At 33.1% G+C, this 21,751-nt stretch overlaps 2 protein-coding genes across 2 annotated transcripts; both read left to right on the top strand.

Moving 5' to 3' along the window:
- The first annotated feature begins 8,094 nt into the window (after positions 1 to 8,094).
- On the top strand, positions 8,095 to 8,727 carry LOC131039654 (36.4 kDa proline-rich protein-like). Its single transcript, XM_057972446.2, has one exon. It carries the CDS (start codon positions 8,155 to 8,157, stop codon positions 8,518 to 8,520), a length of 366 nt encoding a protein of 121 aa, XP_057828429.2. The 5' UTR covers positions 8,095 to 8,154; the 3' UTR covers positions 8,521 to 8,727.
- Positions 8,728 to 21,066: 12,339 nt separating this feature from the next.
- LOC131039585 (36.4 kDa proline-rich protein-like) lies at positions 21,067 to 21,534 on the top strand. Its single transcript, XM_057972372.2, has one exon. The coding sequence runs from the start codon at positions 21,067 to 21,069 to the stop codon at positions 21,532 to 21,534; it is 468 nt and encodes a 155-aa protein (XP_057828355.2).
- The last annotated feature ends 217 nt before the right edge of the window (positions 21,535 to 21,751 follow it).

The raw sequence follows: 21,751 nt of genomic DNA, 5'->3' as shown, positions 1-21,751 counted from the left end.
ATATTAACCCTTCATTCACAAACAATCTTAAACATTCCTCCTCTTTAATTTTCCTAGAAGACAACAAGCCTACAATAATCAGCATCAACACTTCATTTCCATTAAGCCATTCATCTTTACATTTATAAATATAAATATAAATCTACTCTGAATTCAATCATGCATCGTGGAACTATAATTTATACTTACATGATAGAGAAATAATAATGGACCTCTTCAAATCTTATTTAAATCAACATCAACATAGGTGCATATCAATTCAGATATTTCTCAAAACATGAAAAATGAAATTTAAGATTGTATTCATTCAACAAGAAGGTATAATGTTTAGTTCTCTTTGAACATGCCTTATGTTTTTACCTTATTAGGCCAATCTCAAGTATTCTTGGATGTGAAACAAGGATTCTCCAATTTACTTTTTTATTTTAATTTTTACACTAAATAAAATCTACACATATTCTTGTACTACTAGTGGGATCCTTCATCCTAATCTAATGTGAGTGTTGTATTTATATAATAACCTCACTTTCAATTTTGTAATGTGTAAAATTGTATCCCTTAACAATTTCCAACTCTATTTGGCACCTTCTTTAGTGGTTTCCCCTAGATAATTTTAAGTCTATTTGTACTTTATGCTACCCTACAATTTCATTCTTAAGATTTTAACTTAATTATTGTCAAACATAAAATCAAAGGCTAGGTCATGTGTTTAGGGCCCCAACAATATAATTACCCTTTTCAAGGCTCCCTTTTTAATTCGACCAAGATGCCCCACCCACTAGTCCCTCTAAAAGGTGGCCATATTTTAAATATTGCAAGTCCTACCTTCATCATTTATCACCTAGTCTCAGTCTTTGTATTTGATCATTATTTTTCATCCTACATTTCAAATAACCTTATGATCCCTATATAAAGAACATGTTTGATCATTTATAATGTCTAGCCAATAACTATCTAGAAAGGAACAAAAATATATTCTAAAGAAATCAAATTAAAAAGAAACAAACTACAAGCATTCTACATTTAAGTATGAATTCATCCTTGTCATTTATTTTTATTATTTATTGCATTAACACTTGCAAGACTTCCCAAACATGATTGCATCACCACCTTTATGTGAATCTCCTTGTGAGGGTTTCATACCAAATTTAGTCTTATCATTTCAACATTTATATTATATTTAGCCTCTATCTCTACAAAGATAGCCTTTTTTTATCACCATCACTATTGTGGAGATGAGAACACCAACATAAGTTTATACATAGGAAAATCCCTACATAACTAAAACATTTTTCCTTTTCCATTTCGTGTCTAGGTCTAGATCCAATAGTGAGAGAGTTACAAAAGAGTAGAGTATATAATAATAGACTATAACCGAATTTTAATAATAGATAAAAAGCCTTAGACTAGGACACCCAATATCCCTATCTTGATACTTTGAACTATATTCTTGTGAGAGATGTATAGAGCTTTTGGACTACATTTTTATCATCTTTCAAAATATTAGACACCTTTACACTAGGATGCCGAACACCCCTATCCTACACAATCAACTATATATTTTACATATAAGTTCTTTTCTAAATCTCCTTCCTATATTTATATGTATCTTCTATATTTATTTATTTTATTGTTATTATTATGCCAATATTTATTTGGATTAAGATATTACTTTCTATAGGATGACCTACAAAAGGAAATTAAATTTCTTCTATATATTTGTGTGTTGTTTCATAGGTACCACAAGTAGGTTGTTGTTAGCTTCGTATTATGAAGTTCCCTAATATTTTCATGTTAAGAATCATAATAGTATATTTATAAACAAATAAAATAGTCTATACAATTTATTACATCTACTCTAATATATCAACATGCAAACTCTACTAAAAGTGAGTTAAACATTTGTCTAAAGGTCTCGAGTGGGCACTTAATAAGATGCCTACTCAAGTTACCATAGGCTTATCCTAAAATGGCATCCTTTAATATTAAATCCTTTGACAACCAATCTTAATTAGCCAGCAAATAGAATGACTACAATTTTTTATTTCAAAAGCATTCACATGGTTTGAGGAAACTCTATGAACCAAAACTATTGTCTCTAGTATTTAGATGCACTAATTACTTCTCATGCTACTCAATTATGTATTTTCTTATTACTTTATGGAATTATCATATACTACCTATATAGTTTCATATCTTGTTCTACCATAGCCATATTGGTAGTTAAATTTTCCTCTAAAATTATCTCTACCTTACTCTCATGTAGTTTATAAAAGAATGAGTAATAGTGGTGGTTCCTAACAAATAATAATGATAGTTTCCTAGGGTAGAGAGAAAGGAATTTCCATGAATTAAAACCCTTCATGTAGGGTAATTAAGTACATGCCAAAATTCAAGAAAATAATAATGTACAAAAGAAGATCAATTCATCTAGCAAAACTAAAAAACATGGATAACATGTATGAAATTTATCTCAACACACAAAAGGGAAAATCAATACTCATGCTACCTAACAAGAAATTTAATTAGGGTATGGCAAAGGAAAAACAAAGAAAAAATCTATTATTTCAAAGGAACACAATATTTCCAAAAATAGAACAAACGAATTATCCAAAGAATCAAATATGCCCACCATAAATGAATGGTTCAGGAACTACCCAAATTAGGGGATTTTTTGCCTATTAGAGTAAATGGATAATCATAGAAATATAGAACTAGTTGCTAGGGATAATATTTGTTACAACATGAGGAAAAGGAATCCTCATGTTAATGTTCCCTCAAATCTCTATTCTAATACTTTGAACATTAATGTCATAAATTATATGATTAAGGTCCACTTGTACAACTAACTGATCCTTACAAAAAAATAGAAAACATGTGCTTACCTTATGACCATACATTTAACATTGCTGCAATCTCCATAAAAATTTTAAATCACACATGGAATTTAGTACATCTAATAATGCTTTCTAATTTTTTTGTCCCCTTTTCAAGAAAGAAATAGAAAAATTTCCTAAGAGTGAAATTTTATCACTCTCAATACTATGTTATGTGATGCATATAGTAGTTCATACTTTTATGGGCTTTATTACAAATAAAATTGTAGCCTATAAGTATTTTATTCATTATTTTATGTGTTGCATTATTTTATGACACACACTCTACTCAATAGATAATATTATCTCGTATGAAGCTATTTATTGATTATGATATGCTATGTTTATCATGTCAAACCAAATAACATAACATTATTGAATGGTGTCGATAATACATATATGGATAAATATTTATGATGTTTATCTTAGACAATTTCATATAGTAGGAAAATAAGCTTTACAATCACAAGGAAATCTCTTTAATGAATTTTCAGCAAATAAAAATTGCACATTATTGTCTATAGGTTAATGGTTGATGCTACAAGTTAATAATTATTTGATTGATAGTAACAAACATTTTTTTAGAAAATAAATCTAACTAAGATTTCTAAAATCATCAAACTCAATAGAACAAAAATGGAGCTACATTTTACATGAAGTAGACCCCTCCTTGGGTTAACTATGTTACTCTTCTAATTCACACAATATTAACTAATATAGAAAATGTATCTTTAATTGTTTTCTTAAAAAAATTATACAACTTGTATGAAAAATGTATGTGTAGATATATAGAACCTATAACATATGTTGAATCAAGCTAATTCAAATTTGTTAGACTCTTAGAACTTATGCTACATTTGTCTACTTCCTCCCTATAATGTATGCCACCTATTAAACACTCTTATCTAATTTTATAAAGTTCTTCCTTGACTTATGTAGAGGAAGGTACAACTAAAAATTAGTAGTTAGTGACTTGCATCATTGACTAGTTCTACTTGTGGATTAAGGTATAAGTACTCATGGATTTGGCTACAAACACTTATGTAGCCTTAGTTGCCAATTTCCATTCTTACTTGCTTCATGTAGATGTTGGCTTCTAGAATATCTCCACTCTAATGTTACTATAAATAAAATAATATTTGAAATATATTAAAATAATTAATTTAACACAATTATTTTTAAGAACATCATACATTTATTACAATGCTTGTACTTTAATATTAATGCAAAGTATGAGATGTTTGATAGAAATATATTTGAAAGTGTCTTTCAAATAACAAAATAGAAAAATAAATAGGAAAATCTATAAGACCCATGATTTATGATATTTTATAGATTACTAAACTTTATATGTGATTTTAGGAATTTTTAGATTGCATTAAAATAGTTAGAAGTAGTAATGAAAGCATAAGTTATTGAAAGTGAATAATAAAGAAAGATTAATATTTATTTAAATTACCTTTGGAAAAATGAAAAAGAAATAATATTGTGAAAATATTTACCTTTCTATTTAAATTTATTGAATTTTTTAAATAATTTAAAAAATTAGCTTTCAACTTTCTCTAAAAAAATTTTTTAAAAATAAATAAATTGTTTGAAATTGAATTTCAACTCCTCTTCTAAAGGTAAGCTAGGTCAAGCGGGTGGGGGTAGGATCATACGTCACCCAAGGGGCAACATAGTCCTAGCCTATGTGGGTGACCTTGGAGTGCAAACCTCAACTATTGTGGAGATGGAAATTATTTATTATGGCATAGTTATTGCAAGAGATAGATGGTACAAACTAATCATTATTTTTGGCAATTCAAAGAACATAATTTTAATGCTTAGAAAAGAAGCCAAACTTATTTGGAAATGTGAACAACTCATTGAGAAGTGCCTTGATCTCCTACCTAGGTTTGGCCACATAAGACTCACTCATATGTAAAGAGAAGGAAATAAAGTAGCAGATAGATTGGATTCTCTAGGCCCATTTTCTAATCATATTAAAATATTGATAGATTTGTAAAAATTTCTTGATATGGTTTGTGCCACTATCCTTGCTGACATAAAGCCTAATGATGCAGAATAATCCTAATATTAACCTTTTCTGTCGATAATTTAATTCTTAGGTGACAGATGTTTAATTTAAATTTTAGTTGTACCTTCCCCAAATTTGACCTATGTTGACCCTTTCATACTCTTGGTTTTTGAATTCCCTCTCTTGTTCTTGTCTCTAGTCTTATTATGTTGTCAATGGGGGTGACCTCATTCAAACTGAGCTAGATAATTGCGATGATTTAAAAAATAATGTTAAGGTATGGGTAAAAGTGGTTAAGGGTAACCTCATGAACTATGTGGATGAAATATAGTGTTTTGACTTGGGCCTCTATAAAATATTTTCCTAGTCATGGGAGAAAGGTGAGGTAAAAATTAGTGGAGTGGTCTTTGTGGTCTCTATGGAGACTATCACCATTGTTGCTAGGTTATCTCTAGAGAGAAGCACCTTTCTAGAAAAGCTGAAGGGATCCTACAAAGATAAATTCAAAAGATTATTCATGTCAGGAGAAGGTGTCTCCAGACTATAGAGTGGGTACAGTAGACAAGACCCTCCTAGGGTATGGAACGATGAGACACTCATGATTATAAAATACTTCATGCTAGATGGTAGATTTAAAAGATTCCACAACTAGCTATTATCCATGTTCAATCATCTAAGGTATGGAATCAAAATGAATTTCCCATTTTTGGTTTGTTCCTCTTTCTCATAGCTAGTTACTAGGGGTAAATCTAATAATTCACTCCCCCTCCACCAAGGCCTAATCTTGAGGCTCTACAATTTTTATTTGGCTTTAATCTTGTCTAGTGGGACCCCCATGATTTCTCCTAGCCCATTACCAAAATCTAACCTAGTTGTGGAGCTTTCTAGTACCCCTATTTCAAATTTTGACCCCAATTTGGCTTTCTCATCCAAGACCAAGCTTTTCCCTACCCGGTTCAATCCTATGCATGCAGCCAAATAGAAAATCTCCTGCCCCCACTTCTACAGAATTTGAGTTGGTGGATTATGAAGAGGATGTGGTTTCAAAGGATTTTGATTTCTCCTTGGCCATGAGTTTTGATTGGTCTCCTACTAGTTTTGAGGAGCAAGCCTCCTTTGCCCCCCTATTAGGGTCCTCTTCTCCAACTGATGGTTTTTTTTACATTTAATCCTGACTCCTCTACTCTGCTTGAGAAAGGGTTTAAGATGGTTGAGGTGGTTGATAGATAGGTTGTGGTCACTCATCGACTCCTCTCCTGGTTGAATGTGCCCAAGAAGAAGATCAAAAAACTTGAAGTGATGGCTAACACTCATGACGAGAGTTGGTTGTTGAATGAAAAAGATGAGAGGGTTTCAGAGGATACCAATTCTATGGCTCAAAATTGGATAAATGAGAAGCTGTAGAGGAAAATCTCAAGGATTATAATGCAGAAATTTCTTAAAGGGATGAGAGGAGAGATGTGGTTGAGTTGAAGGAAAATCATCATGCTCTAAAAAGAAAGGTTGAGGAAATGACTAGATTGAGTTAGGAAATGGTGATGAAGAATTTGACTGCTTTGTATGTGATCCAAGAGGAGATAGAATGAAGGAAGGTAAAGAGGAAAAGACACCTAGAGTCTCCTTCTATGGTGATGGAGCCCCTCACCTTTGTTGTCAAGGCTACTTTGGATTCGGTCACTTTTGCCTCTAGGAAAGATTCTAATAAAAAGACGTCTTTTTTTTTTTAAATGTTAAAGTTCTTTGCCATGATTGGTAGGATGATAATGCCCCCATTTGATAGCCATTCCTTCAGGTCTTTTGCAAGTGATTGGGTGTTATCTATTTTTCAATTATGTGTTTAATGGTTCTATCCTAGTTTGTTGTGTTTTAGGATGTTTTGGTCTTCTTTGTTTTTAGGCTAGGTATGCAGTCCTCATGCGTCCAGGTAGTTGCTTCTTAGTGGATATGTAAAGGTTCAGACCTATCCCACTTTAATTAATTAGAATTTTCTGTAAAATGAAATTAAAAAAATATAATATAGATCACTTAGAAGATTAATGATTTTGTTAAATTAATAAGAATGATATATCTCAAAAATTTTCCTCTTCTTCATTTCAGTCTTATCTTTGGAAATAGAGTTTGAGATGTTAAAATTTGTAAGAAAATACTTCTATAATTAGGTAATATTAATCTCTTCCTTTTCTTGAATCTTGAGATGCTCGAATTGTGATGGTTGACCATAAATCTGAATGAGCATTTTTTCCTGTATCTAAGATTTACCACAAACATGTAAATCATCATCTTGAGGTGCCGGAATTTTCATGAATCTGAATGGGTGATTTTTCTCTTTATATAAGATTTACAACAAGCATGTAAAGTGTATCGACTTGACGGACGTTGTATACAAGTTGCTAAAAAAACAGCTGAAGATGTCATCTCAAAATAATAAGTCGGCTCTGGTGTCCGTTTTAACAAAAGAATAATGTCAAGTAGAGGAACGGAATATATCTTTTCAACACATACTGGTTATATATAACCAAAGACTTGCATAATCAGTAGGTGGTTGTATATTATTTTTCTGTTGGCATACATTTGGTATCACTATAGATTTTTCTCCGCTTAAGAATGATCGGTAAGGAATCAAATGAGCAGTAGGAATCCAAAGGCCAAGTTTCAGATGCACAATTTTAAAACATAAAAGAATAGCCATAATTTCAAATTTTTAATTAACAGCTCATACCGTTGATCACACGGCATCAACTAAACAAATTTCAATTATTCTCATGATATCAACACAGTCCACGATTAAGCTCTATTTGTTTGTAATCACCTTCCTTATGTTAGCGTGGATCCCATTAGTAAATCAACTCAACTTCATTTTCAATTCATATCATGGGTCCACACGCTTTTTCTTTGCTATTCTGATAGCGCTAATAATCAATCCTGGTAACTATATTCTCCATAAAGAATAGAGAAAAATAGATGTGTTTCCTATTATTTAGTCAATGAAAGAAAACATTACATCATTTGCGTTAGAACAACGCCCGACCAAAACCGGAAAAACGTTCATAGATTTCAACAATAAGTTGATAGGTTTCACGGGTAGCTTCTACAACACCATTCTTGCACGTCAAGTAATCAGCCCACACCAAATCATGGCATCTCTCAGGGCTATAAATACCCACTAAAAGTCTTGTGTTCTTCAAGCATAGAATTGCAGCAACTTTTTTTCTATAGTATTGTTTTCATTAGTTGTGGTGAGAAATCAGTACTATAAGAATGAAAAAGGCAGCAGCAGTACTTTTCATTGTTATGATTCAGATGGCAACCACCATGCCGTTAATAATGGCGTGGACTCCTCCTCCTCCTCCTACTTCTGCAGCGAAATGCCCACTTGACGCTTTGAAGCTGGGAGCCTGTATTGATGTGCTCAGTGGCCTTGTGCACGTGGGTATTGGAGATCCTGTAGTAAACCAATGCTGCCCAGTTATTCAAGGAGTTTTGGCATTAGAGGCAGCACTGTGTTTATGCACAACCATTAGGGCCAAGCTTCTCAACCTTAATATCCTTCTTCCAATAGCACTCGAGCTTATTGTAACCTGTGGAGGGACTGTTCCCCCAGGCTTCAAATGCCCTGCTCAGTAACATAGTTATTGCTACCTATTCTATGTTCTTAGTTTTGGATTTCAGTGTGTTGCTGAATAAAAACGTTTAAAGGATGACGCTCTGCAACAGAATGTTGACCTCCTTATATTTGAGGTTCGTCAAGAATCATTTAACTAAAAGGTTAAATGCTTTTGATTGTACTTCTTATTATTGTTGTTGAATGAAGTTGTCACGTAGTAACTATTCGCCTAGGCTTTTCTAATGAGACAACTTTCATGTATTTTGGTCTTTGTTTTCGTTAAGTTTAATGCTAATATATATATTAGTAATAGAACTTGCTATTAGATGGTTGAATATATATCTATATATATATATAGTCTTTGTTTCGAAATATATATTTAGTTCTTTAATTTATTATTTGGTTGAAAGAGTTAAAAAATATTTGTGTCTATTTATCATTATATAATTTTTAGGTGGTGGTATAATAATTTAAGAGATTTTTCATAAGTTTATAAGAAAGAAGTAAAATTAAAAAAATATTTTTTGTTTATTAATTTTAATGATTATTTCTTCTCTCTAGTGTTTTGGTGTTTTGCTCTCGTCCTCCTTAGCTGGGTTTTGTTCTTTTTGTCAGCTGGTTCTCTAGTTTGGGGCTCTGACTCCTCATGGGAGCCTTGGTTTCTTCTCTTTAGTGGATATGTAATGGTTCAGACCTCTCTCAATTTTATTTAATCTTAACTTTAATTATTATTTCTAAGGATATATAAGAGTGTCACAATAAATCTTAATCATGAGAAGTTGAAAGATTTTTCTATTATCTTTTTAAATTATGTATGTAGTTTATTGTACTAAGAGATCCATTAATTAAGTTAACATTTTCTTACAAATTATGTTCTAACATTAGGAATCAATGAATATTGGACAAGCACATTATACAAATCATCATCATCAACATCATTTTACTCTATACATTAGGCATGCGTAGCCATAGTAGGTGTAACTAGTTTTCTGAATGAATTTAACATTTTCTCATTATAGAACATAACTATACTATTGCAACATATAAATTTTTAGATCTTGTACAAACCTAAAATTTGCCATCACTTAAGAATACTTTTAATACCATCTTCTAACACCATTTCTATAACTAGATTGAAACATTCCTAATTAATTAAATATTTGTTACTTTTTAATGAATTCATCTTATTTTCTTCATTCACTCAAAAGAAAGAAGAATTGATCTAGTTTCCCTATTCAACCATATTATCATTAACTTAATTATTCGTTTCTTTTGTATTTACCATAAGATAAAAAAATATATATCTAGTTTCTATATATTTTACGATCTTTAAAATAATTTAAAAATATAAATACTTGTACAAATAAGTAGTATAACCTAAAATCATGTCACTCAATTTGAACCCTTTATCCATAATCAATCTGAACCATTCCTATCTTTTATTCATAGAAGACAACAAGATCTCCATAATCATTATCAACACTTCATTTTCATTCAATTTGAACAATTAATCTTGTCATCATGAAATATACAAATAGATCTTCAATCTCAATTAAATCATGCATAATGAAGGTATTTTTTAGGTATCTTATATAGAAATACCAAAGGATCTTCATCAAAACTCATATTAATCAACATAAATGTAAGTGTATATCTATTTAGATGTTTCTCAACTTGTGAACAATAAGATCCATGAACATATGCTTTGAACACAATAAAATGTTTAGTTTATAAATATTTATTATGATTTTACCTTATTTGTCCAATCTTAAGTATTCTTGTATGTCAAATAGGGATTTTCTAATTTTTATTTAATTTATTTATTTTTACTCTAAATTAAATCTATACACATTCTTGTTTTCCTAGTGGAACCCTTTTTCTTATTCTAACATTATTTTTGTAAGTATTTGAAATAAAGAGAAAATGAGATCCAAAAGATTAATCAAACCTTCACAACATTGGAACAAGATCAGGATTAACTACTATACTCAAAGGAGATCTAGGCACTAGGATTCTATTCTTTTATTGTGAAATAATGAGATAGTGAAGTGTGTGTATGTAAACTAGGTTAGCAATGAAAAATTGACTAATTTTAATAGTATTCAATGGATATAGAATGAAGAATCCCCTCAACACTAGATGTCTAAAGCCGAACTTTGACGGGTTCTCCCATGGTAATGGGTTATACGAGAGCGGGTGGTGTGATCAAGGATCCATGTTGTCCCCTGATCCTCGCTTATGCTGCCAACCTTGGTGTCCAAACCTCTAGTGTGGTGGAAGTGGTGGTTGTATTTCAGAGGTTTGATGTGGCACGAGAGATGGGTATTTCTAAACTCATTATGGAAGGTGATTCCCATAATACCATTATGATTCTTAATGAAGAAGCTAGGCTAGACTAGAAAGCTACTCCTCTCATTGCCAAGTGTTACATCCTCTGCCTTATATTTGATGAAGTCAGATTCTACTATATGCAACATGAGGGGAATAGGGTGACTAATAAATTAGCTTGACTGGGTATGATGGTCAATAATTTGAAAATTTGGCTCCAAATGCATGAGGTATCTCTTGATGCCCGTGCCATGATTTCAAATGACTTGCACATTAATTATATGTAATCATAAGGCTACTATTTTAGTATTTTCTATTATTTCCCTTGCCTTTCCAAGCTAGTTAAGACGGCTCTGCAGACCTACCCACCATAGTTATTTTTAGACTAGTCACTTTCACATTGTGGTCTATGGGTTTGTGACGATGGGAGGATATTTGAATCAGATTGAACCATATGAGTGTTTTGAGTTCAAAAATAATGGTGAATTGTGGGGAAAGGTTATCTAGGGAGATCTAGACTTCTATGTAGAGGGCATGATTGGTCATGACCCCAAACTCTCTGCTACCTTTGTTCAAGCCTAGAATAATGACACTATGAAGATGGGAAGTGTTAATTTTGAGGTTACTAAGAAGATCATTACAAATATTACTAGGTTGGCCATAGATGGTGTCACATTCTCTAAAAAAACTAAGGAAAATTACAAGGAGGACTTTGACCAATTTTTTTAACCTGGTGAAGGGGTCTCCAAATTGCAAATTGGGTACAATCATGAAGAGCTCTGGGGTATATGGAAGGAGATTGCATTGATCTTCGTAAAACACTTCAAGTTATCGATGGAATGAAGAGGAGATTCCACCTTTATCTCTTCCCTATGTTGAACCATCTACACCATGGGGTAAGGATGAAATTCCCTTATTGGGTTTTGTCTTCCCCAACTCAATTTATTTCTAGGGTTGTTGCTAAAAGAAAACCTCCCTGCACTAGGGTCTTATTTGTAGGTTGTATTATTTCCACTTGGACCAAAATATTTCATGTGGGGTCCCTACTAGTGAAATTGGGTCCACTTTCGACCTCATTTTGTATGTTGATCTCATTGTGACTCCATCCAACTCTATCAAAATGTCCCACTCAAGCCCTGAATTTCCCACTAGAAATTTTTTTACCCACATGGCCAAATCCAAGACCATTTCCACCTCTTAGAAGGACCTTATTGAGGAACCCCTATTGGAGGAGCATAAGGATGCCAAAATTATTGAGAATTCAGAGTCTAACTCCATTTACTTTGAGGAATCAAACTCCTCTAAAACCATGGGTTCTAATTAGCCCCCTGCCAATAATTATTTTGATGATGTGAAACCTCCCTCTCCCCCCACTAATCCCTCAGGCTCTATGACTATCCTCACCAAGCTTGTGAAGGATATCCATGATTATGTGCAAAGGAAAGATGACCTACTCAAGTGGCCTTTTGGGTAGATGAGTGTTTCTATTAGGAAGTTTAAAAGGTTGGAGGCAATTCTTAAAGTCAAAGCTAAGGGTAATACCTAGGTTGAGGATGTGGACGAGGATAGAGTTTCGAAGACGACCAATGATTTCATTGGTATTGTAGAAAACTAGGACAAGATGAAAGGGAGAGTTGATGACCTAGATGCTAAGATGAAAATGACCAAAATGAAAGTTGAGTTGGAAGAAATTTGGCATAAACAAGAAGCCCTTAATCCTAAATTTGAGGTGGCTAATTTGACCTGTAAGAAAGCAGCCAATTTGCACCATTCGTCTCTATAAGATATTTCAACCATTCAAGCTAAATTCAACAGGAAAAGAGAAGAGAAGTGCAAGATTATGGAGGCCATGATTGTTGGTGCTGGTCCTTCAGAGTCTATGGTGAAAGCCACCCCAAATTCAGCTCTGGTTTCTTTTGGCTCTGGATTCAGTAAATTTTTAAGCTTATGTCAAGAATGGTAGTATAAAAGTTCCCCCATATAGTTGAACATCCCTTTATACCTTTCATGGGTGGTTGGGTTGGTTTTTGTGTCCTTTGTTTTCTATTCCTAGTTCTGTTCTTGCTAGTATTTTAGTTTTTGTGTTGGTTCTTGGGTGCCCCCTACTAGATTTTTGCGATGTTTAGTGGGTTTTTTTTACTAGCTGCGTGCCCATCATGCGCCCCAAGTGTTGCTTCAGGAATTTTTATTGGTATGGGCCTATCCCACTTTTATTAATCAAAATAGATATAGAATCAAACATGAAATAGTAAAGAAGATTTGATATGGGAATACAAAGAGGAACCTATCACTAGAATCTAAAGTTGACTATGTCAGACAAAACTATTAGATGTCCTAGTATGTAGGTGACAAAGGCTTCAAGAGATGGTTGAAAATGCAATGATGATTCTCTACACATTTGTCACTTTAAAAATGTATGTCAAAGTAGTAGGATAGGTTCCCTAGTCTTAGAGTTTTCATCCATTCAAAGTCTATCACTACCTATCACTATTTGATATGTTTGTTTGTAACTTTCTTGATGTCTGATGTACACCTACACATATAGAGAATGTGGAAAACAAGTTGTATTGTGTAGATTGTTTCCTAAGTCAAGCCTTATGTTAGTGCTCCAACTTCCACAATGGCCTACATTGTGATAAGAGTGTGTTCCCTCATAACAATAGAGGCTAAAAAAACAACGAAATGCTAAAATAACAAGATGTCACCTCAAATATGAAATTATCTCATAGAATCTTATACAAGGCATGGTGTGATGATCGAGAAGTATTCCTACATGTTAATGCATTCTTTCAACATGAAAAACATAATATACTTGATCATTATTATTGTATCAAACTTGAACACTTGAATTATTGCATGCTTTTGCTCCTTGAGTGTAGCTATGTGAGCATTGAAGTGGATTTATTTTTATATCTTCTATGGGATAAACTTTTAAATGGTAAATAGAATTGTATTTATATGGAGCCTACATCCTTTTGAGATAACTTTATAGGGTATGATAACAAAGAAAGGTTGATTCATGTAAATCATAAGGCCAAATCTCATGCTTCAAAAGTTGAGCTCATTTTCTTCATATAGGGGTTTAGTTTTAGAAATAAATGCTAGATAAAATATTACAAATTTTAAAATATAATATTTCTCAAAATGGTCATGAAATTTGACCCTTTCAAATACAAATCAAGAACATGTGCCAAAATGGTCTTGAAATCTGGCACATTCACACATAAATCAAACACATATCCCAAAATTGGTCCTAAACCTACTATGAAATTGTTAAGGTCAACAATTTGTATAACATTACATTTTAATAAAAAATACTACATATGTCAAAAGTGTTGGGGCTCTTTCCCACTTATTAATACAAGACACTAAATTTAGCCTCAACTTTAGTAGGGGAAGAACTAACATTCACACCTAGTGTAAATTATATAGATGACAAAGGTCCTTTCATATATAAAATAAAGAGACATGATAGCTCCAAGGTTAGAAAGGTGATAGTCCAAAATAATATGGTCCTATCAATTTACAATATCAAGATAAAAGTTCAAGCACACAAAACACAAAGTAACATACCATAGTCAGCAAAATTTTTATCATTATTAATAAAATACATGAAACATAGAGAATACAAAGCACATGTATGAAGCATATTTGGAGCATAGAAAATTTTTATGCCATCTATGAATTAACAGGAACCATATCCACAAACACAAGGCATGACCTCTTGAAATAACAAGATCCTTACATACTTACTAGGAGTAATATTCATAAATTCAGAAGGCATGACCTCTAGGACTAGAAAGGTCCTTAGATACTTAGTCTTACTAGGACCATGTCCACAAGCTAGGTGGATCATGAAAAAGTGAAGACCTCATAGAATAGTAAAAATACTGAATATATACTAGGTGATCTTAATGCCAATGATATTAAAAATTATTGGGCAAGTAGAGATATTGTTTGCTATGTAGTTTTGAAAGAGTGTTGCTAGGGACAAAAATAAGACTGTTTTTCTAGCACAAATAACTTCATGGTGTATGTTAAAAGTGAACAACAATATCATGGTGTATGCACAAAGTGCAATCTAGAGAGGAATAAATGCACCCACCTTAAATTAATTATGTACACCAACTAGGAGAAATTGCTTTAATGTGGTATGCATTCAAAGAAAAGCATATTGTAATAAAAAAATACCCCCAACATGGGCAGTTAGAGGTAATGCCAAATACAAACAAGATCATAGTGGAGAAAATAAGCGATCAAAAGATCTAGGGTTACTATGAATATAAGATAAAAAATGTATTATCAATATGATTATTATAAATTTACCACATCCCCCAAATATAATGGATTTGTGAGCACAAAGGAGGAAGAGAACATAAGAAGGAAAATATGATTTTGGGTCAACATGGAACATAGGTAAAATCCTAAATGATTTGCATCATCGCCCTATAAGAACAAAAAGAATAAGTACAACAAAGCACAATCTATAACACAAACATATTTTATAATAAAAAGAAGAATGTAGATAAAAATAGAAGAATATCAGAAGAGGGTTAGTCCCTTTGTAACTTTCTGTCAATGGAGCATCCAACATCATCCAAATAAAAATTAACAAAAGAAGATACATCATAGGGAAAAATATTACACGAAATAAAACACGGAAATGACAAAGTGTATTGCACTTATGAGCCAATTTGTAGAAAATAATCTAATTCCCAATCTCACTCATCATAAAGAGATACAACTAGTACAATATAAGGAAATATGCCTAGTTTCATACATGGATCATTCTTTAATGGGGGATCATTATGTGTGCACTAGGAGCTAGAGTGAATGCTTTAGAAAGAAATAAGGACAACTAATTAAAATCCTCCAAAGTTTCAACCATTTAATTTGAATAATTATCTATATTTATCATAATATGTGGTACAATAGTGATACCAAAATCATTGTGAGTATTATTAGCCACAATAGTAAAATAAGCTATAATAAGATGAATAGATGAATCCATTGGAATTGACAATTTAAGAATTGTCAGGTTGGGAAAGGTAAGAATCAATCTTTCTAGGAGTAGGTGAAATTAAGGAAAGCTGAGGGGATGGGGCCAAATAGTCATATTAAGATAGATCATGAAAAGGTAAAACTTGTTGTGATGAAGATAGAAGTTGTTGTGTTTTATGAGCCAAAAATTTTGTATCAAAAAATAACTTTTATATGTTTGGAGGGATTGCTTGGAAACTATTATATTGGATAGGACAAAATGGTTTGATTTAATAGTCCAAGAGGGGATGTTGTTTAGAGAAAGTTTTTTTCTGCACTCTTAGGAGTTCTATGAGAGAGAACTTAATCAAGGACAATCATAGTGAAGGACCGGATGGACACTTTACTCGAAATAATACCATTTCTCTTGTTAGTGATATTTATTACTATCCATATTAATAATAGGGTGTGAGAATATTTTTACAAAGTTGTAGAGTATGCGAAATGACCAAAGGAGTAAATCAAAAGATGACATTATATCAGCCATTACATGTACTATAGAGATCACTAGAAGATATCAGTGCCAGTTTTGTTCTTGGTTTGCCAAGGATGCAAAGGTGACATGAGTCAATACTCGTGGTGGTTGACATATTTTTTTTTTAAAAATACACTTCATTCCATGTAAGAATACTAATGATGTTCAAATTATAATTTTTTTTAGAGAGGTCGTAATAATACATGGTCTACCAAAGATTATATTTTTTGACATGGATACCAAACTTGTTGGATGCTTCTAGAATACCTTATGGAAGAAATTGAACACAAATTTAAAGTTCAATTATACACACTATCCAAAGTCTGATGGACAACTAGAAATAATGAATAAAAGTTTGGGTCACTTCTTGATATGGATTACTTACAAAACTATTGTTTATAGGAGTACTGGTAAATCCATATTCTGATTTTATATGAGTGTAGTTTGAGGAATTATTTTGAGTTGAGGAAGATATAGAAAGCAGAAAGGAGTATTGTCAATGTAGAGGAATTTTGTAGAACATGTGAAAAAATTTCATGAAGAAGTAAGAAAGAAGATTAGCAAGATGAACATTTAGTACAAGGCAAAGGCACATGAGGAGTGAAAGTTCAAATAATTAAATGTTGGTGATGAAGTTATCGTTCATTTAAGAAAATTTATGTTCCTCGTAGGAACATATAGAAAGTGAAAAATGAGGAAGTTTTGACAACGTAAGACTACAAAGATATATGTTTCAAAAAATACATACAAGATAAAGTTACAAAATGGAGTTAACATATCAGTTGTGTCCAGCATTTTTTATTAGATATACTATAATGAAGAAGCAATTAAATAAGGACCAACGAAATGACAATGTAGTATTCTAGCATCTACTCTTCAGAAGTAAGAGATAGAAATGACTATGAATAGTTATCTGGGAAGGAGCACAAGAAATAACTAGTATGAAGGATATTTGGTTAAGTGGAAAGGAAGACATGCTGAAGATTCATCATGGTTGTTTAAGGTAGAGGATGACCATCTTGGTTTTCCTCTAGGATCAAGGATGTGACAAGGTCATTTCCCAAACTACCCTAGTTGTCCTATGTATGAGTATCTAGTGGTGTAAGACAAATCTTGCATCACCCAAAAAAAATATATTTCCTTCTATTTTGTGGTTTTCTTTAGTTTTTTTGGAGCCCACAATGATACTTACAAGGTGTACGACAACCAAAAGTTTGAAAAACCCCCAAAAAATAATCTATCACTTTTTGTAAGGTTGTCTATATAAGCACATATGAACATGAAAATTGACTCCAAGGAGTGAAATTCAAAAATAAAGTGAATGGTTAAAGAATCGTCTCAATATATGGTTCATTTGGGAGATGTTTTTGATAAAGATAAACAAGTTTTACAGAGGCATGAAACCCAAAGTATTAGAGACCAACGCCAACAGCCAACCAAACCAAAAAACTAAGTAGAATAGGGGACAAACCCCAGAAAGACCGACAACCAAAAAACAAACGAAAAAAGTTGTACCAAAAAATAGGGCAAAGTACTCAGCTAAGAGAGTGCATCAATTCAGTATTTTTATGAATAATACTTGTATTAATTTTCTCCAAGTCCTCCTTGATGAATCTGGAGGTTCCCTCGTCCTGGCTTTGGCTCCTGGTTCTAGTACATGGGCTCGAGGTAATCTTCCCACCGACATCATTCTGTCCACCCTCTGAATCAATCTTTTTATGCTTTTCCCCTATGGGAGGGTCATTGGTGATGGTCCTAGTTCTATAATCAGTCATCATGGAATTCAATTTTTCCAAACCATCAGCACTATTGTTCATCGCTTGCTTACTGATTTCCACCATAATTTTTAGGTTTTCCTTGATCTCACTCACATCCTCTTACAGCTTCTAAATTCTGCGCTCTTGGTCAATCTTCATAGTTTCCACATCCTAAGAAATTTTCTGGATCATACTCATGATTTTCTCAGATTTATTGGGCCTAGGGGATTTCATGAAAGTGTTAAAAATTCCTTTAATCCCATATTTTAGGGATCTAATTTCCTTCTCCACCCACTTCCAATAGTTCTCCAGACTTCTAGTAGCCTCTAATAGTAGATTTCCCATCACCCTCTTCTCCTTTATCTCGTTGTTATTTTCCTTAATCGCAAAACCCTGTTTCTCATCATCCACCTTGATAGGGATGTCCAACCTAATCTCGTGGTCTAGGACTTCGGAGTTCATTTGGGAGATGTTAAAGCTTTTGTCAAAGGAAATTTCCTCCCTAAAGTTTCACACTCAAATTTGAAAACCTTAGAAAGCTCATCTAAAATCTCAAAACTAGGACAAAATGATCCTTATATGACTTTAAAATTGTAGGTCTCTTCATGGGCTTTCCAATGATATATTATGTTGAAAATTAAATGCTCGAGTCTAAAGTTATGTCTCCTAGAAGCTGTGCTACCATAACTAAATTTAGAATGAAATTCCTCGATAGGTTAACATGAATGGTTACAGTTTACAAACCATTATAAGGTGGTTATTGTTGCCAAATAAAGAGGGGATTAGACATTATATAGCTCCACCAATACAAATTATAACTCTAAATTGGAGGGTTTCTAAGAGATTTGATTTTTTGTAATAATTTAAGATCATGTAGTTGTAGCATTATAATTTGATAATTTCTAATTCCGTTTCATTGAAGAAATCAAAAGTGGGTTATTTTTTCTTGTACTTTTTTAGTAATTATCTATTGTTTTGCTATGTGTGTGTATTGGTTGGAATATCCGTACACCAACTCTTCTCCTAAGCACTCATTGAGGGGATGACCCTTCCAAGCCCTACAAGAGGGTCTCTACCCCCCTACACTTCCACCATAATTGTTTGAGGGAGAAATATGGCTAACAAGGTCACTACATTTTAGCTCGAAAGTAACATGAGTTTCCACATACCAGTACTATTTTCCCATCTCAAAAGGGTTTGAAACTAGTTTTTGCAGCACCTTGGCAACAGAAGAATCTTAAAAGGGCTAAGCTTTATCATTGGTGTCACCAAAGATAACAGTATCTCTCTTTTGGTGCAAAACCATTGTCTATTTTTCTTTATATTATTCTCTATAGAATAGGGAACGTTGGTTACTCAAGGAGGAGAACGGATTCTAGGGATGACTAGAGGACATTTTTTTAACTTTATGCTCAAAAGATTCACATGAAAAACAAGTGTTAGACATATTAAGACAAAGTACCCAATGGATGTGATGAATATTGACAATTTTTTGGGATAAGCATGATAAAATTAATTATGCTCTACACAAAGAACTATACTGAGTAGAGAATGCAATATGATGCAAAATGTCTCAACAAAATAGAGAAAGACGTGGAAATTCAAGCCATACAGGTATAGAGAGTTTGTATTCACTTGAGATACTAAAATCTTGTGTCCAAAACTGAATCACTTGCATAGATAAGTGGGCATGTCAAGGTGGTTGAGCATATACTCAACATGGTTGAGGTAAAAAAATTGCAACGAAAAAACTCTTTGGTGAGGTTCTTAACATCATCAAGTTAGACCCCATCTAGGTTCCAATGTTTATTGACTCACTCCTAGAATAAATTTTCCATTGTTACAAAATCTTAATTCCATAATTTCTTTTATTCATATTCCTAAAGAGTTGAATGTCATTACTGAATGTTTAGATAAATAGATGTTAGATATTTACAGTAACTATAATTAATGATAGTATAGTTGAAAATCCTCTTTAGATTCCGAATTCAGGCTGGGAGGCAAGGGACTACTCACCGGGTTTCTTGAATAGGAGGAAGGTTACGGCCACTACTATTAGGATACGAGCCACTACTGCCACCTAACTAATTGGGAATAAGATGGGAGCCACTGATTACCGATGAAAACAGGGGAGACAGCTTGAACTGTCCACAAGTTCTTTTGCATTTTTCCTAAAATTGAATATTGATATAACGACTATTTTATTTTTTTAAAAGTAGAAATAAAAATTTGAGACTACAAACCATCAAAATTCCAAACCAGCAGTATATTATTTTTGTCCACGAACAAGTTGCATCGTTATGGTTCCCACTCCAGATAAACATGATCGGTGAGGAATCAAACGCGCAGAACGTATCCAAAAGATAAGTTTCAGCTCCATAGTTTACAAATATAATATATCCGCCAGCACTTAACGTGCTCAGTTAAGAACTCATGCCGTAAATGGCACGGCACCAAAAAAATAAATTTTATTATTATCTTGACCTTGATAAACTCAATAATTTGTTTCTTCTGTTTGTAAGCTTCTTCCTTATGCTGAACTGGATCCCATAGTAAACTCATATTAATTTTCTGTTTATGTCATGATTGTACTTGCTTTTTCGTCGCTCTTCTGATAATGCTAACAACGCTTTGGTTGCAATTATTCCCCATTAAGTATATAGAAAACTACATGTATGTCCTACTCTTTAGTCAGCTGAAGCAAAAAAACTGTCGTTTCCCTAGAACATCAGCATACCAAGATAAAAAAAGGGGGAATTGATTTCAACAAAAAGTTAACAGAGTTCACGGGTAGGTTCTATTACACGATTCCTGCACAACAATCAATAGGCCCACTCCAAATCAAGGTGTCTATCATGGCAATAAATACCCACTAACAATCTCCTCTTCTTCAAACATAGAAGTGCACCAACTTGTTTCCCATAGTATCGTTTCATTGATTGTTGTGTGAAATCAATAGTTTTAGAATGACAAAAGCAGGAGCAGTATTTTTCATTGTTTTAATTCAGGTTGCAACTACCCTGCCATTGATAATGGCATGGACTCCTCCTCCGCCTCCTACTTATGTAACGAAACACCCTCCTCCTCCTCCTACTTATGTAAAGAAATACCCTCCTCCTCCGCCTCCTACTTCTGTAACAAAATGCCCTCCTCCTCCTCCTACTTCTGCAGCGAAATGCCCACTTGATGCTTTGAAGCTGGGAGCTTGCGTTGATTTGCTTGGTGGCCTTGTGCACATCGGCATTGGAGATCCTGTAGAAAACCAATGCTGCCCTGTGATTGAAGGAGTTTTGGGATTAGAGGCAGCACTGTGTTTGTGTACAACCATTAGGGCCAAGCTTCTCGACCTTAATATCCTTCTTCCATTGGCACTTGAGCTTATTGTATCCTGTGGAAAGACCGTTCCTCCAGGCTTCCAATGCCCCGCTCTTTAAGTTCCTTACGTTTGTTAAGGTTTGCTCATCATTCACATGCTTATTACTACGTATACTATGTTTGTAGGTGTAGATTTCACTATCTTTTTGCTGAATAAAAATGTTGAAAGGCTGATGCTTTGCAACAGAATGTAACCTTCAACATAATAATGTTGAAATATACTAGATTGTGCGTTTTATTGAATAAAATGGCAACATAATGATTATGTGCCTAGCC

This window comes from Cryptomeria japonica, chromosome 5 (genome assembly GCF_030272615.1).
Source record: "Cryptomeria japonica chromosome 5, Sugi_1.0, whole genome shotgun sequence".
NCBI classification, from domain to species: Eukaryota; Viridiplantae; Streptophyta; class Pinopsida; order Cupressales; family Cupressaceae; genus Cryptomeria; species Cryptomeria japonica.
This window is presented reverse-complemented; position numbering and strand designations above follow the sequence as displayed.

Excerpts from the sequence above, each read along its gene's own strand:
- LOC131039585 (XM_057972372.2), top strand. The coding sequence starts at position 21,067 with ATGACAAAAGCAGGAGCAGTATTTTTCATTGTTTTAATTCAGGTTGCA.
- LOC131039654 (XM_057972446.2), top strand. The coding sequence starts at position 8,155 with ATGAAAAAGGCAGCAGCAGTACTTTTCATTGTTATGATTCAGATGGCA.